The sequence below is a fragment of the Tenrec ecaudatus genome, chromosome 13 (assembly GCF_050624435.1).
Source record: "Tenrec ecaudatus isolate mTenEca1 chromosome 13, mTenEca1.hap1, whole genome shotgun sequence".
NCBI classification, from domain to species: domain Eukaryota; kingdom Metazoa; phylum Chordata; class Mammalia; order Afrosoricida; family Tenrecidae; genus Tenrec; species Tenrec ecaudatus.
The window spans coordinates 97,755,918-97,774,690 of NC_134542.1; the positions used below are offsets into that span (position 1 = coordinate 97,755,918).

General features: G+C 40.3%; 1 protein-coding gene across 13 annotated transcripts in view; it reads left to right on the forward strand.

Moving 5' to 3' along the window:
• The window catches only part of QTMAN (queuosine-tRNA mannosyltransferase), a 459,649-nt gene that overhangs the window by 232,381 nt on the left and 208,495 nt on the right, over positions 1-18,773 (forward strand). For all 13 annotated transcript variants that reach the window (XM_075529859.1, XM_075529861.1, XM_075529854.1 and 10 more), the window contains one exon: positions 930-1,103. In XM_075529859.1, the coding sequence (XP_075385974.1) occupies positions 930-1,103 (174 nt within the window). The remainder of the gene's footprint in view (positions 1-929; positions 1,104-18,773) is intronic.

An 18,773-nucleotide genomic window follows, 5' to 3' on the forward strand; every position in this document is an offset into this window, starting at 1 on the left:
TGCCTTATAAAAATACATTTGGGCTTATTTATAATAAAAATATTACAGTAATACACAGCTTATTGAACTAAAGCAATAGTCATTACTATATTTATTTTTTATGTGATATTGTAGCTCTTTATAAAACTCAGTTCATTTGAGGGGAGGTGGTAGGCTTAATGATTTTGATTTCTAGGTCCATTTCCAGTAATTTTGCCTCTCTGGCTACTCTGTATGAAATAGTGAAGTAAGTTATTTATAGAGCTACCACATAATTTTCCCTGTTTTGATCCAGAGTTTTTAAAAACTTAAGATGGTTTCTTGAAGCGAGAGCCAGAAGAATAATTCTACTTTAACTAACTAGTGTTGGAGGTGTTAGGCTCCAGGATGGCAATGCTGTTATCTGAATGATGCTTTTAGCAGGTAGCGCGAAGGAAAGGCCCCTTTCTCAGCATTCTGTTGCAAAGGGCTGTTCACCATTGATAATAGAAAACCATCATGGTTTAGCGTGCCACACACATGCATATACAAGGTATGTGTATGTACCTGTTGTTTTAACAGAGCGAGTGTTGGACTTCATAGAAAATTATGCTTTGGTTTGAAATCTTTAGTGATTCTATTAAATAATTTAATTCTTCTACTATCTTCCCTTTTTACTGCTGCCTGACTGCCTTTCTATGACAGTAATAATAATGAAAAATACGAACCATTAGAAATATTTTGACAGCTATTGATGGCAAATGCAGAATTCTTGGCAAACCCGAGGTGCAATAAACACTTTGATTAATACAGAAGTCTTTAAAAAAGAAAAAAGAAATCAACCCTCACAGCCACTGAGTCAATTCTGAATGAAGAGGCTGCCATCGAGTCAATTCTGAATAGCAAGCTGAATGTTGTAAAAATAATTCTGAATGAATTGGACCACTTGGATTTATCTTTTCCCTTTCCAGCCTGGTGGCAGATGTGGTGGTATTCAACTCAGTTTTTAATATGGAGTCGTTTCTCACTTCCATTGGGAAATTTATGAAGCTGATACCTGATCACAGACCCAAGAATCTGGAAAGCATCATCAGACCCAAGTGCCAAGTTATTTACTTTCCCATCAGATTTCCTGATGTGAGAAGGTCAGTGTGATTGACTCTTTTCTCAATATTGTCATCAGTTACTCTTCAGAGGTACAGCAAAGGTATAAAAACCGGTATTACAATGGACATTTTTTTACTTTCCAGAGTTATCCTGGTCAAATAGCTGATCGAGTTCTATCTCATCATGTTGTGATTTACAACATTTAAAAATAATCTCCGACCTATGTCCAACGTAACACGTAATAGCACCAGAATTGAGTTTTTCCTTATCTCTTACCGCTTTGCCAAGGCAAGGTTCCAGAACACTTCCTATTGTGTTTCTTCATTTTTGGGGTTTACAAATGTCCTTGTCAAGCATTGTCATGCTGCGTTCAGCATGTGCCCCTTGGTTTATAGGTGCAATCGTAGCCATCCCAAGAAAATGGATGTTAAATCTCACTGCTTGAATTTGTTCTCCTTTTCTATGCTATTTTCTCCTTCCTCCGATTTTTATTATTTATAGTATCTTAATAAAGAATTGTCTTCTATATTAAGTTGTAAATGCACGCAATAATTACCATTTTTCTTTCTCAGTTACTAAGAAGACATTTTTTATTATCCTTGTTACTGGGCCTCTGAATTATCAATGGATGATGTGACTCAAAGGGAACATTCTGGAATTACTTTTCACTTTTGATTAAACCTAGCAAAATTCTTCTTTACTATCACAAGGAACACTTCTCCCTGGTGAATAGAAATTTACTTGCGTGGGACTCTCACTCACTGGGGTTGCTGGTATTTCGTTACTGCCGTTCTGCCTAAAAAGGGTTCAGAGATAGCTCTTCTTCCCTGCATCCCTGCAATGGAGGCAGGAAACAGTTTTATGTCCTTGCACGTAAGGGTAGCTTTAGCTCTCTGTTCTGTGCTTTCTGAAATCATCCTGGCTTTGCTGCAGGGGTAGCAGCCCTTCTCCACACCCCTGCTGCTTTTCTCTTTGAGTGCCTTACTGAGTAGAAAGTCACTGAAGAACAGTCCGCCTCGTATCAAGTCCAGTTAGTGGGTCATGCGTTTTAAGGTACACCACCTTGCCCAAGTGTTGGGCTTAGGGAGTTCAGAAGACAGAGACCCATAGAAGTAAAGACCCTGGCCTGTGATCACACTGCCTATCGTTCTCATAAACTGGATTAAAGTTTAGACCCTCTGACTTCTGATTCCATTTTCTGTTTGTTGCTCAAGCTTCCACTCATTATAGGTCATTTGTCAAAAGCATTTAATGATTGATAATAGAGTTTTGAAAATCATAGAGTTAAGTGGAACTATGTATGTATCTAATTTAAAAAAATGTGTACTGACAGTATTCCATTGTAAAACACTAAGTATAATATTTTAGATCTTGGATTAGCTGGAACACAGTTACATTCATGATGATTTTTAAGAAAATTAATCTTATTTTTGACATGATTGTTTTCATATAACACGTAGACAAAAATGTACATTTTAAGTGAGTAAATGACTGCAACACATCTTAATTATTACTGCTATACTTCCAAATAAATTATGTAAGTTTAAATTTATGTTTATCTGATCTGTTTCTACATAATCATATTTTTAATATACCTGTGGCAATTGAATAGTTTATTAATTTGGACTCTACTGCCATAAGAAATCTAGCTAAATGGAGCAAGGTTAAGAAATATTGTGGCCAAGATAACATTCATAAGCAAGGTCTTAGCCCAGAGTGTTATTTGAATTATTTGCAAATGGTAATTTGCTTTATCCTACCCGAATTCATATAGTATAAGTAAGTGATTATTTGCATGAATGACAATCATTCTAATGCCTGCAGTCTTGAAAAAGTATTATTTTGTTGAGATGTTGAAAAATATTTAGCAATTACAAAAGCAAAATAACTAAGGTGATTTAAAAATACACACTTTTGAATACTTCTATCTCTCTCTCCTTACACATATTATTTGGTCATGGCAAAAATAAATTTAAGGAAAAGTGAAGCTGGATATATGCTTAAAATTTTAACATGTTCTAATCATCACATACAGTGTGATACGAATGTGAGCCCTAGAAGAGAAAATCCACATTTCAGTGAATGTGTGAGGGTTTATAGAGCTGGTAATCTATTACTCCCAGAACAGGTCTGTTGCCTAGGAATTCAGTAATAGTGGACTTGTGGCACCGTCTGCTCCCAACGGCCTTCTTTCTGTCTCCCCTACTGTATTAACACACCAGAAAAAGAGGGCCACTACTATATGTATGAAACATTTTGAGATGTCATGGTGGTACGCTCTATCATAGAAAGATATCACCCAAAACTCTTCAACTCAGAAGGCACACAGACATGCATTTCAGCCTAGACCATGCTTACTCGTTCTGTGGCCGAAGGGTAAAGACTCTGCAAGCTGGTTCGTCGGTGATTTTAGTTGTATTTACCCTTTGACCATTTTAAGGGATTTTGCCATAAAAGACTTAGGGATGATACCGTGGTTAAATAAGACATGCCTATGATCGCTGGGATATAAGGTTGTTAGGTACAGCCAAGTTTGTTCCAATCACGCCGACACAGTGTGCAGTCAGGCACCACACTGCCCAGGTGGCACCCTTCTCACGGTCATTCCTATGTCTGGGCCTACTCTGTAGCCACGACTCCGTCCGTTTCACTGAAAGTTTTCCACCTTTTTTTCTGACCCACTACCATGCACGAGGTCCTTCTCAGGGACTGGTCCCTCCCAATGACGTGTTCAAAATACACGAGATGGAGTCTTGCCATATTCGATTGTAAAGAACATTCTGGTAGTTAGTCTAGCCACACAGATTTGTTCCTTCCCTCGGCAGTCCATGTTCCAGTTCATAGTTTGACCAGCACCATAATTCCAATGCACCAATAATTCCCCAGTCATGTGTATTCGTCTAGCTTTTGCATCTATCAGGCCATTGGAAATGCCGTGGCTTGGGTCCGAAGCCCTTTAGACTTGGTGGTAGTTAAGGTTTATTGTGCCAGCATGGCTGAAACACATGTGGGTTAATTGAAGGGCGGAGAGATAAATGGCTCCGTGAGCCTCGCCTTTCTGGTTCTCTGGTCTCTTGCTCTCTGATGGTCAGACCAGGGTGCAGCTGCCTTAGCCACTTCTTTGCTTCAGCTGGCAAGGCTCACTTCCTGTGAGACATCCCTGAGGAGAAGCCACATGGACGTGCCCTGATGCAGCCCTGGGTGCTGGAGCAGCTGCGTGGAGACCCCTGCCAGCACTGAGATGCTTACACGCTCACTGATTCGACTTTCCTCCTGCCGTCGGCGTCATTGTGTGTGCTTTGTGAGTTTGAGGAAGACTTTGTAGCTCGGTGTTGGACATGTGTGCTAATGTAGGACTTACGGTTTGGACTGGACTGGATTGGAATGCTTTCTTACTGTACACTTACCTTTTATATAAAACTCTCTCTTATATACATAGGAGTTTGGGTGGATTTGTTACTCTGGTCTACCCAAACTAACTCAGGCTTCAAAGTCAAATTTCTGCAACAGATTTGCCCAATGCAATTCATAGGCCACTTGATTTCCAGGCTGGTGCTTCCACGGGCATTGATCTTGGATCCGCATAAAATGAAGTCCTAGAGAACATCTTTGTTGTTGTGGACGTCTCTCGATGCTGCCGCTTATTGCAGCAGTGGGGAGTTTTGTTTCCTTGTTGTAGAAGTGGGAGCCACACTGTCAGTGCGTGCTTCCGGCCGTGGCCACTGTGAACAAGTAAGGGTGTGTCACCTGCACACCAAACACTGTTAATGAGCCTCCTCCTATGCTCATGCCGGAGTCTTCACGTGGTTTTACTTCTCCCATTATTTGCTCAGTGAGCAGAATGGGGGAAAAATGGTGAAGGGAGCAACCTGTTGTGCACTTTTCCTGATTTTACACACTCTGTCTCCTTGTTCACTCGGAACAGATGCCTCAGAGTCTATGTCCAGGCTTTGCACGAGGACAGCTTGTAGTGTTATTCACAGTTTTTCTCAACTACACGGTTGAGTGCCTTTGCATAGTGAATGAAACATAGGTAAACGCCTTTCCTATATCGTCTGCTTTCAGCCAAGATTCCCTATAAACCAGAAGTTATATTCCTCATGCCAAATCCCCTTCCTGTGTTTCCCACAGTTCCTGGCGATGTACTTGCGTGTGTATTAATGACACTTTAATAATTTGCTCCTTCGACTAGCCATCATACGTCTCAACCACACTCTCAATTTATGACTCCTACATTCTGGGAGGCCTTTGGAGCTGCTGGACCAGCATATCACATTTTCCCTCTTCTAGAGAATTAATCGTGCCCTTTCCAGTATTTCATAATATCCCATATCAAGGTTTTCATTTTCATTCTAGCTCGTGATTGAGAAAATTGGAAGAATCAGAAGAGAACACCAATAAGCTGCCACTGTCACTTTTACTCAGGTGCCACACCTCCATCTCCATCCCAGTGCCTATGGATGAAGCCACCATGCTTCTGAGGCCTCACGGTTGATCTTTACTGGAGCCCAGCCTTCTTGCCTAATCAAAGACTATTCTAGCACATTTCCTTCGGTTTTGCAACATCAGTTTTCTTGTCTTTCGGATTATTCTAATTTTCCCTTTTCTGGGTAATTTTTGTTAGCACAAACAAAAACTCACCATTTCTTACATCTAACCCTCACCCCACCTCACCCTCCAAAAAACCCTGTTGATTACTCTTCTTCCTTTGCCTCATTTCTCTTCTTGTTTTTGTCTCAAAATCATTACAGAGGTATTTCTATTTACTGCCTCCAGTTCCATCCTTACTGTAGTTACTGGAAGGTACTCATAGCACAGAAGCTGCTCTAGTCAAGGTCCTGGTGAATTCCATGCCTCTAACCTCGGTGGTCCGGTGGTCTGTTCTTCACCACATCGCCGACTTTGCATGCTCTGGAGCTTTCTTCACTTGGTTTCCAACGCACATCCCTCTCTGATCCTCACGCAGGCTCCGTGGTGCCTTCCTCCTCTTCACCCCTCCTGGACTTGTAACACTGGAAAGGCCTTTGACACTGACACGTAAGGGTGTGGTGGAAGAAGAACTCAAACCTAAATTATTTTTTTAAAAGATGCAAAAGCTCCAAATCTGCAAGGGGGAAATAATCCTATGGCACCAGGGGGCTTGAAGGAGAATAATTACAATATATTGTGAGGAGTTCAGTTAAAGTAAGATAAGGACTAAAAGGTGTCCCTGAATTTGACAAAAAAAGTAGTAGTGATGCCCTATGCTATATTAAGTTAACTCAGAGAGAAATGTCTTACATTCTTTCTGGCAACCAGCGTAATAGGATTTAAACTTGAATGGGGGCATCTCTCCCTCTTTCTCTGTCTCACACACACACAGCCTCTGCTCTCCACTGGAAGGATGAAGGTACCAAGGCCCAGAGAAGTGAAATGTCTGCCAGCAAACACATAGGGTGATGTAGACAGGACACGAATCAGAGATCATGTCTAAAAGCTCTACTTTGTGCTCAGCCCACCACGTACTGTAAGCCTCGTTTCAGAGGTCTTGATTTCATTATTTTTCTAGCTGACAGCAGATTAGCAGCATCAGATTGGGAGTGTGATAAAGGCAAGCTCACTGACATCAGTAAAGACTGACAGCTGACTGACAGCTTGACAACAAGGGAGGAGAGAGATAAACCATTAAAATATATATATATACATATATATACATGAGAAGTGAAAAAACATAGCAGCCTGGAGCCATTCTCTGGCAGGGTAGGCAACCTGGCACATCGAAGAACCCCCTACAGACATTTCTCCATGAACATACCACTTATACATCAAAAGACTTTATTAAAACTGTGATTTATTAAGAGATGAAACGATGTCCAGTAATTCTGATTAGGAATGTAGAGAAATGTCTCACACACTTTGACCAGATTATGAGTGATAACAATGGATTTAAATGTTCTCACTCACTCTCGGACTTAGAAACAATGAGCATCTCAACCTGTTTCCTAGAGACGTGAAGTTTCCCATGCTTTGCAATAATTAGGGGTTAATGGGACAACTCAAAAAGTTATCATATTTTTAGATCTTCCCCATTAGAACATTTTCATTAACCATGTCTCCTGTTTGACTGGAATGCATGTGCCAGCTACTGCCAGATGATTGGTGATCAAAGTAGATTTTCCAGTATGAATATTGAGTGATAAATGTGATATCCAGCTTTGTGGAACTACGCTCATGCCTAGGATATATATATATATATTTGACCATGTAAAAGGATTTCGATCACATTAAAGTTTGAGGGAATTCTGCTGTACATTTTAAGAAGGTGGATTTCACACAGACGTTCTGGTGCTGAAGATAGGTGTGTGGTGGAGGGGGATGAGCAAGGAATCCTAGGTGTCTGAGCTAGAGGGCATGGCAGACCGGTATTTTAAAATCTGGATTTTGTGACTGGTTTGGGGACAGGCCTTGCAGACCTGTGGTTGTTAGGTGCCACTGAGTTGGTTCTAAGTCATAGGACTCTTTGCACAACAGCACAGAACTCTGTTCAGTTCTGTCCCACCCTCAGCTAGAGTTCTGTTTTTTCAAGCACGATGTCTGTCTCTCGGGACAGATCCCCGCTGATAACAGGCACAAAGTACACGAGGGCTTTCCAGGAGAACTCTACTTGTGCATCGCCGAAGATAGACACCGTTTGTTCTTCTGACAGTCTCGGTACTCTACACGTTCTTTGTCAACATTGTGATTCAGATGCATCAATTCCTTTGTGGTATTCTGTGTTCTTTGTCGAACTTTCACTTGCACGTGAAGCAGTTGAGACTGCCATGGCTTGGGTAAGGTGCACCTTAGTTCTCAAAGTGACATCTTTGATATTTACAACTGTCAAGAGGTCTTGTGCAGCAAACTTTCCCAAAGCACTATGTCGTTTGATTTCTTGACTGCGTCTTCTGTGAGCTTGGATTGTGGATCCGAGTTAAATGCAATCCTCCCCAGCTTCTGTCTTTTCTGTGTATCATGACATTGTCTATTGGTTCAGCTGTGAGGACTTTTGCTTTCTCTAGATTGCATTGCCTTCCATACTGAGGGCTGCAGACTTTGATCTTTTTCAGCAAGTGCTTCAAATCCTAGCAGAACTAGGGAAGTGCAAATATACAGAGCTTTGTGCAAGTCTCATTCTTAGAAAGCAGGACATCTGAAGAATTTGCACCTAACTTTCTTACAGTGGTATCTTTAGAGCTAACCACAACAACATCCCTTATTGATTCTTTGTCATGTATCCTCCTAAGTATTTTATACCTGTTTTAGTATTTATCCTTTCCAATAGCCTCACAAAGTATTTCCCATTTATAATGGAAGAAATTCAGGCCTAGAGAATTTAAGTGGTTTGTTCAAGGTCACACAGATAGTTAGGGGTAACTAGAAATCTGTGTTTCAGAAACCAAACTCTTAGCAATATTACTGTACTGTATTGCCATCCCAGAAGTTTGGTTCTGGTACCAGGTACTTAATTTAGACCAGCAGGCAACAACTGGTTAACTACTTGAACTGGCAGGAATGTGAATGCAAATGAGCATGTCATGAAAGAAAAGACTCAAGGCTTTCAAAAGCAGACTCTTAAAAGTCTGAGGAAAAGAGCGTCACCTATGACCAGAAGTCCTGAGAAAGCAGACGCCTCAGGTAAATGTTTCAGGTTGAAAGTAGGCTATCTCTGTATGGCGTCTGACTTCTTCCATCTGTATCCCTGGCAGAGTTTGGAACTGAGTGGAGTGTTCACAGTTTTCGTATAGATTATTCCAGTTCCCAACAAAGTGTACCGTACAAGAATACATTATAGACATGCAGTGAGTAACAAATAGGTATTCCACAAGGGAGCCTTGTGGAGGGCGTATCAAGTCAGCATAATATGCTTTGAATAACATTCTGCTGGATTGAGGGTGAAGAAAGACAAATGCTTAGGTTGTCATGGCTGGTGTATTTGTCACTTGCCACCCTTCTCAGTCCTGGTGTACGGTGAAGAAAGAGTTTTAAATGTGTTTGTTATAGTTACATACAATTAATGTGTATGTTCCCAATGGAGATCTTAAAGAAAACGAGAACCAATTTATTTTTTAATGGCGAATACACGATATATCCTAGGGATTTGTTTGAACATCAGATACATATAAACAATGATGTGTTAGATTGAGAAATGTATGCTTTATTGGGGTTTCAAATTCACTAACTGCCCTGGTGATGAGTGAGTTAAGCTTTGGCCTGCTAACCACAAGGTCAGAGGTTCAAATCCACCAGTGACTCTATGTGAGAAAAATAAAACTATCTGCTCCCATGCAGGTTTATATTTTCAGAAACCCAACTTGGCTGTTGTACTCTATCACCTGGGGTCACTATGAGATTGAATGCAGTCAGTGACAGTGGGCATGTTTTGTTACCACAGAACACATGCTGCCGACTGCATTAAAAAACTGCCCATGTTTCTTTGACCCTATCTCTCGTTTCCCACAATGCTCAACATCAGTGTTGTCACAGAGCACAGACAACCATGGCCTTTGACCTGGGAGCTTCCTCATTTCTTGGTATGTTGCATCTCCCTGGAATATGGCTTAAAGAACAATTCTTCTGTCCTAGGGCCTACATTTTTTTGACAGCAAAACAAGAGGAAAAAGATGGCGGTCACTTGGGGTAATCTTAACTTATGGAAACCCGCAGGCTTTCTCTGCACATTTCTCTCCACCTTTTCCATTTTCCATGTAGCTAAAATGTGAAGCCAAAATAGAGGTTTATGGACTTTGCCTAACTAATTTAGAAACAAAAAAAGGGGAATTTTAAAAACAGTGTGAAAACTTTAAATGAAAACTCTCAGGCTGTGCAAACAAAGGCGAGGAGCCTCAGGGCTTTTTGAAGAATTCTTAATAAAGAAAACACTATTTTACATTGCAAAGCAGATGTGTCAGAAAACAACAGCGGAGCTGTAATTTGAGAATCTGTGGATTGATGGGACAGAAGGCAGCCCCACATCTCCCCACTGAAAACTTTTGTTTTCTTCCTTCAAGAGTTCTGCTTTTGGGGAGGGTGTGTGTATGCCAGAAAACACCTTAATCTTCTTATCACATGTGGTCATATTTGTCTGATATTGTCAGAAAGCATGGGTGTTGGGCATATTGATAAAAGTACTGTCTGCTCTACACAAATAATGAAATGGAAACTGGCTCTTGAATATTAATCTAGACTTCAACTGTAAGGAAAGTTTTTTGTTTTTGTTTTAAGTTTTCTTGGCACTTCATTCACATATCATACAATTCAATAGTTCAATTGCACCAAGAAGAGTTGCACAATCAATTTTAGAACATTTTCTTCTTCCTTGTGCTCATTGTTATCAGTGTAATTATTTTTTTTAATTGTGACCAAAATATACACAACAAATCAGTCTCCACTTCAACAACTACATGCATAATTCAATGCCATTGATTAGACTCTGTGTTGTGCAACTGGAGTAGGAAAGTTTGGCATTTACAAATTCTAACCTATCTGTATTTGCTAACAGTTTTTTGGCTCTTCAAAATCAATGAGATAACGTTTTCTTTCCATGCCATTTTGATACGTTGTTACATGATAGCATTGTATCGCAGGAAACTTTCTGACAACTCACTCCCATGCTCAACAGCACTCACTGTCAAGAAAATCTCCCTCGTCTCTAGCTCAGATCTTTTATGCTGCATTAGATTGTATCCGTCATCTTATTACAGTGCAACCTCAACATCTCTTTGTTGGCTGGAATATATGTAGGATAAACTTTGCTTACGCAAAAATGCTTCTTAAATGAGATTATCATTCAGGTTCGTCTACAATAGTTAGATTTCTACTCTCATTACTTTATATCGTAGCAACAAAATATAAAACAAGTGTGTTCCTTTTGCATTCCTTTACAACGAAGAGCTCTGAATTCAGCACGACTTGTGCCTGTTTGTTTGTTTGTTTAAAGAGGAAGACCTTCCCGTGCTCCTTTTCTCAGGAATGCAGACACTTGACTTGATGCTTCCTTTTATATCAGAGACTCCGGGTCTTCCCCAATCCGCCTTTACTTCCCCCAGATTCTTATAGACCTTCCCCGAGGAATCGGTGAGGAGCAAAAAGCAAAGACCACCGACCGTAGGGTGTAGAAGTATCAGAAAGTCAGCGAACTTACTCAGCTAAGGACTGTATCACCGGCGCAAAGGGAGTCATGAAGAATAACCAGAATCAACCGTACTGCCAGCAAGTCAGTTCCAACTCACAGAGCGCACTCTCCGGCATTTCCTACGCTGTACATCCTGATGGGAGCACGCAGCTTTAGTTTTCCTTGCAGAGTGACTGCCAATCACGAGGTGAGCAACCCAACACCAAACCCACAACAACACCAGGCCTCCTCATAGAGCCACTAAAGAATGAAGGACAGGCTAAAATCACAGTTGAAGGTGATTCAGCAAATGGCTCACTTAGGCTCTTTTTACAAGCCCATGCTTCCTGGTCTGATAGAGACAAGTGGAGCCCGCGAGTCTGTGGTCCTCAGCCACCCTTCAGGTCTGGAACTGAACTGACTTCCATGTTAGACTAGTCAGCCCTTTAACATGGAAAGGGCACCATTTACCCACGAACGACGTTTAGAGGGTTCAGAAAGGAGGGGGGTTGATGTGCATGAGTGGAAACCAAATGTGTGTGAATTGTTGAACATAATACTCATGGTCTTCTTTACAAAGCGGCGCCTAATTTACAGTTAGAAAATTATTTTTAATAATGCAGAACATTTGACTTGATACTTGATTTTGTGTCAGAGAAAATTTGGTGTGAAAATTTGAAAACCTTCATTCTTTAAGTAAGTTCTTAATACAGAGCACCTAAAGATCGAACGTCCATTGAATCACAGAGGGCCAGCTCTCTAAAGTACTAGGAGCCAGGGCCTCATTGTGAGTCAAGGGAAGACAAAATTATATCTTCTTCATTCAATGAGGGATGTATGCAGTGTACATTAGAAAGATTTCAGATAATTAATTTGATAAAGGGTTAAGCTTTAGTCATCTTTAAAAACAAACTTCCCCGCCCCCCTTCAAAAATTCTGTTTTCAGTCCTGCTGAAGGGGCGTGAGAAGTATGGGGGACTGACAGAATTGTAGCTTGCCTTCTACCACTCCCTGCCATTGTTCAGCTTGGGGAAAATCACTTCACCTCCCACAGTTCAGGTTCCCTGTCTGTCGGATGGAAAAATAATACCTATCAGAATTTTGACAAGAACGATTTTGATAGGGACTATTAAAGGTGGTGATACCATCCCCGGTGGGGTGAGGTGAGGTGAGGGGTGGGGGCACTGGAACAAGCCAGGGACGCTGCACAGTTAGAAACCCAACTCCTGTCTTATGGGCTAGACAGTACAAACACTTTCTTTGGCCCGGGGTCAGTGACTACATTTTCCTTCTGGAAAGAATACTGTGGGCCAAAGAAGAAGATACTTATTATAATGTACTGTGCACAGTTCCTGCAGCCTACTCAGTATCCCAGAAATGCGAATGCCACGATCGATAATATCAGGAACACCACTTTGGTTTCCTCTCGTCAGGCTTTTAGCCGATTCCCTTCTTCAGCGTGATTCCAACTTCAAAATTAACGGGCAATGCGATCCTGAAACCTTAGTTCTTCTACTGAACGCTTGAAGATAGACAGATCACTGAATGACACAAAGCCAGGAACTGTCATATACCTGTCAGTCCCTATGACGGCAAGCCAGTGCCTGGCCCCCTCGTGCATACATATTGCAGATTGTGGTAACTGCTGGTGAGGGCGATGATGGCCCGAAGTAACTTCATTTCTTGCACGTTCCAGTGAAGAGGCTAAGGGTGGTTTGAAAGGTTTTCCATTTAGAAGGAACCAGTTTGGAATGTGCCATTGAGCACTAAGTTACCAGGATAATCTCTTACCCAGAATGGCTCATGCTCTAAGAAATTCCAGATAAAAGAGATGATTATATAGAAAGTTCTTTTAAAGTGCTCTTCAAAGTAATTAGGTATAGTAAAATATATTTAATAGTGATTTACTTCTTTGAGGTTTTATTCATGCCTTTGTTTACCCCACATTTATTAAAAGCTTACTGTTTATATGGTAGTGTTCCACACTAAGTGTTTTTTGGGATGAAAGGATTAATTAGATAGGGTCTTTAATAGTAAGGGTAAAAGCTTTGAGGAAATGATAGGCATATTCAGGTGACGTTGAGTGCAAACTTAAAAAAACATGCACTTTTTTATTAATCATTTTATTGGGGGCTCTTACAAATCTTGTGACAATCCATCATTCAATTGTATTGAACACACTTGTATATATGTTGCCATCAATATTTCCAAAACATTGTCTTTCTACTCGAGCCCTTAGTATCAGCTCCTCTTTTTTCCCCCTCTCTCTCCCACCTTCCCACCCTTGTGAATCCTTGATCAAGTGTATATTATTGTTATTCCATATCTTACACTGTTTGTTGTCTCCCTTCATCCACATTTCTGTCATTCGTCCCCCTCGGGGGGAGCTATCTGTCCAACATTGTGATGGGAAGCATCCACCTTTTGTGGCATTTGAACGGGGCCTTAAAAACTAATTAAGCTCTGAGCATAATAATAATAGCCACGCACTGTATGGATATTGTAATCGTGACCCAAACTCTATATGCTAGGTTGTTTTATCCTGATTTTTCAAATGAGAAGACAGGTCTTGAAGTGTAAGCTTGCCTGAGATCATGTAACTACTTACACCGTCCACGCTGATAGACAGCTTGCAGGATTGCTGTGCTTTCCCTGTGGTCCGACAAGGCAAGACGGCTTGGAGGGAATGAAGAGGGAGAATAGTTACAAACAGAATTGTGGCAGTGAGTAATCACTGGATCTAGAAGAAGTTAATTACCTTTGGGCCTTTACCTGAAGAGGTGATAACGGTAGAGGTGCGAGTTAAGGCTGACGAATTTGGGCATTGGCTTATAGGCATTTGGCAGTCACTGTTAGTTAGGTCTGTTTTGACCTGATGGCAGTGAGCTTTTGTTTTAGGATCAGAAATATGTAATTTGGTATTGACGTAGACTACCCGTAAACTCGGGGAACAGCTCCGAAACAAATTTGAAAAACAAGCAAACCCCTTAAAACAGGTTAGACTTGAACTAGGGAAGTGGCATGCAGATGAAGGAGTTCATATATGTACCTTGGTTGCAGACTTAACAGCTCAGTGTGACAGTGTTCTGGATGGAGGGGTAGCCAGGGAAGCTCTTTGAAGTATGGATGATAGTGACTGGGAAACTTGTCTGTGCTATTGCAACTGAGAAGCAGATTTGCTGAGGTGAAGATGTGAATGCAGAGTTTTATAGATTGAGTCGGAGGTGTTGGTGGGTCATTTGGATGAAACTGTCCAGTAGAAACTACTTCGGTCTCATCATTTAGAACCTGGTATGATTTGTTAAATTACCCTGCATGTGTCGAAGTGGGGGTGCTGCCCTTCTAGTCTTATGTATGCAGTACGGCTCATGTTATTTCCCTCTCCCCAAATGTAACCAAAGTACTTCTTGTCATTGGTTACTGTGTCCTAAAAGTCAAGCACAGATTTTGCAAAAACATCAAATCTTTTGAACTCCTTATTTCTGGATCAGCAGTCGTTTTTTGAATTAGATTTCACTTTGTTTTCTTAAAGTTAAATGACTAAAGCATTTTCCTTCCCTTTGGATAGAGACTCTTGAAAGCAAGCACAGTGCGGAGAGACAACTGTGAGGGACAGTACCTAAGAAAATGGACTTGGTGTCTGAGCTGTGTTTTAATACCACCTGTATCACTAATTATGTGGCAGATACTGAAAAAATCCCTCTTCATAACATGTTGAAATTACATGAGACCAAATCTTGACATACACATTTCTAAGAAACATTCTGGCTGTACTTCTCCCAAACGGATCTATTCTTTCTTCTGGTTGTCCACTATACTTTCAATATTCTCTGTCAACACTATCATTAAAAGGCAGAATTCTTTTCTGGCCTTCCTTTGTCATTGTCCAGCTTTTGCTGTTATATGAGGTGACTTGGCTTGGGTTGGCAGCCCCTTAGTCCTCAAAGTAACATCTTTGCTTTTTAACACTTTAAAGAGGTCCTTTATAGCAGAGGTGCCTGCCCAGTGAAATATGTTGTTTGATTTCTTGGCTGCTGTTTTCATGGGTATTGATTACAGATTAAAATAAAATGAAATCTTTGACAACTTCCAATTTTTTTCTCCATCTATCCTCATGTTACTTATTGGCACGAGTTTGAGGACTTTTGCTTTCCTTGTGTTGTGGTGTATAATTCATATTGAAGTCTATAATCGTTGATCTTCATCAATAAAACCCTCAAGTCCTGTTTGCTTACAGCAAGGAAGGTTGGGTCATCCACATATCTCAGGTTAAAGAGTCTTCCTCCCAGCCTGAGGTCACATTTTTCTTCTTGTATTCCTGATTCTGGAATTATCAGCTCAGCTTACAAATTGTCTAAGCATGGTGACAGGATACAACCTTGACTCACATCTTTCCTAATTTCAAACCATGAAGTATGCCTTTGCTCTGGGTCTCTTGGCCTATGTCCAGGTCCCATGTGAGCACAATGGACTATTGAGGAATTCACATTCACAGTTTGATCCAAACAAGCAAAAGTCTTTGTGTAGTCAATAAAACACAGGTAAACCTCTTTCTCATATTCTCTGCTTTCACCCGAGATCCATCTGACATCACCAATGAGATCATTCATTCCATGTATTCTTCTGAATCCAGCTTCAGTGTTTGGTAGTTCCTTATCTATGCCCGGCTGTACCCATTGTTAAATGACCTTCAGCATAACTTGACTTGTCAACTGTTGGGGATGTTCCATGTTCTCTGGGTCACCTTCCGTGGGAGTGGAACAAGTAAGAATCTCTTCCAATTAGCTGGTCAGGTAGCAGTTTTCCAAATAGCTTGGCAGAAATTTAGGACCTATTTCTAATTATCACTTACTTCTATTTCTTTAAATTTCTGTAGTATCCAGAATTCTACCCCAAGTTTTTATCCAGTGTGGCTTAAGTACTTTTAGGAGCAGTAGGTACTTGCTTCATATCTCGCTTGATGTAACTTTTTTTTTTATAATACCAGTATGATTTGGTTGATTATATAGGCTTGCTCTTTACTATGTTTGACTATTTGCCAAAATTCTACTTAGAAAGATTGCTAACAACAGTAAAACTCCAAGTAGTATTCTACGTGTGCAGGCTTGTCAGACATTGTGTGGGTATTGCTCTTTTCGCTTCCCAGGAGGGGATCACCTCTAGCGAGGTATGCCTCCTGACCAGCTGTCTACAGAGGCGCCCTTTTTTGAATGATCCGGAACTACAACTTCCCCTTGATTTTGGCTCCCTGCTCTAACTAGGTTTGACCCGGTGCTGTCTACAAATATATATTTTTTAGCAAAAAGTATCCCAATGAAACATTTTAAAGTAAATTATCTTTATTTTAGAAGATTCCAATTTTTATATCAGTGCTATTACAGACAGCACTTTTGGTTTAATTTCACTAATAGTTTGAACTTTAAGTTGGATATATAGTAATACATTTCTTTGATTAAAGCTAAGTTCACTAATTATATGGAAACTTGACTTTTTTCTTTCAGGAAAGCCATATTCTCTTGCCTGTTGCCGAAATATTCATCCTGTTTCTTCTGTGGCCATGAGGCATGCATAGTAGATACCTTCTTGCTGTGCCTTTATTTCTCCCTTGGACACAAATACTAAAATTTATATAGAATTAGTTGGCACCAATAAAAGAAACTCATGTTAGCACTTCTGTTTTCCTGTGTCAGGGAAAAACAGGGCTTTATACTCCTGTAGAGAGTTACAGTCTCAGAAACTCCCAGAGACACTTCTAAACCCTGCCCTCTAGGGTCGCTAGGTATTAGCGTCAACTCGGGGGCAGTGAGTTTGATGTTGTTTTGGTTCTCCTGTATGATTGATTTTTATATAGCCATGGTAGTAGTACCTTCTTCGTTTGAAATCCATTCCACGGGTCAGTACTTCCTGTCCCTGTTAGCATACTGCTCACATGCACGACCTTCGGCCATCAACTCTGTGCTCATTTACATGTATGGAATTGATTTATAGGTGTTGGACACTTACCTTATTCAAACCCACTGTAACTTGCTCTTATTTATTAACTGCCAACTGATACACTAAACAGATCAAGTGATCCTGGGGGCAGGGAGGAGAAAGACTAAATTCACAGCTTCCACATTTCATTTTCTAACACCCAAACTCACTTTCTAATAGAAAGCCCTTAAGTGCACATTATAATTAGTTTACACTAATAGGTGAGGGAGCTTCTAACTCAGGCTCTGAGGGTGGATTTGAAAGGACAATAGACGATGGGAAGTGGGACATCCAGAATGAGATAACGAGCTCTGTTGGGAACAGAAGACAAAGGGTAGGGTGAAGGCATAGCTTTTGAAAGGGACTGGATTATGGACAGAAATAGGGAAACCTGAGGAGAATGTCAGTTACATTTCTGCCATAGGTATGCTGACTTTGTTTTCCGGTTTAGGAGTTGACTGTTGTTGTTATGAAAAAATCAAGTAGGAAAATTCCAGAACTGGAAAGAGTAAAAAGGAAATTGAAACTTTAAAAATCTTTTCATCCAATTTCGTTATCTTATAACTAAAGAAACTGCAGCAGAGAGGGTTTTTTTTTTAAATTTTTACTTGAAGTCATAGAGTACTTATCAGGAGACTGAGATGATAGAAGCCAAGTGAAAATAGGGCACCAGCTTACCCTGTATTAGTAACTAGTTGGGAAAGAGTGACGAGCATGGACAAAATGCGTCTGTTTCATCAGGAATCAATGTTATCCAGCCATGTCTTGGATCCAGGGTCGGCAGATTGTGGCTCTTGAGCCACATGTGGCTTTTGCAGTATGTGCATGTGGCTTTGATGTAAAAGTGAAAACACGTAAAGGATTTATTAATTATTTGAAATGATTTAATTAAATTTTTATTTAAATTAATTAAGTTCCAGTTTTGATGATTTCATTTGTTTATAAAAATGTATTTATGGCTCTCAAATAATTTTTTGATTGTTGAGAGACAGGAATGCCTCTTCCATCTCAAAAGTTTGCTGACTCCCGTCTAGATGAATCATAGATATCTTGGTAGCATTACAACTTAACTGCAGTTTTTCACTGAAAACCTTGAGTTTTCACATTTAACTCATTTTGAGATAAGAATGCATGACTCAACCATATCTATTTGCTTTAGCATATTTTGTTTCTCCAGTAAAGACTAGGTTACCCACATAAAGTATTTTTTTAAGTGTGAAGAATAGTAGTTTGCAGCATTTGAAACTCAGTCGGAAGATAATTTAACTATCTTTGTATCATAGATCCTAGGTGAACCAATATATACAACCATCAGTTTTTTAAAACATAAATATTTTATATAAATTCCTTTGTAGGTTTTATAGAAATTGTTTATCCTCCATGATTTGAGATAGTGTTCTTAATCTAGCCCCCACATGTATCTCTAGAGGATATTTAAAACTCTCATTGCAAGATGGCTTTGATGGTATGTGAAGGTGATTTGATTTGTGTGTGTGTGTGTGTGTGCGTGTGTGTGTGCGCGCGCACACGCGATAAGGGTTCCTGTGCATACTTGCGTGGCCATTCCCATGGTCTTAAGTATGCCCCTGCAGTCATTGTCAGGTGC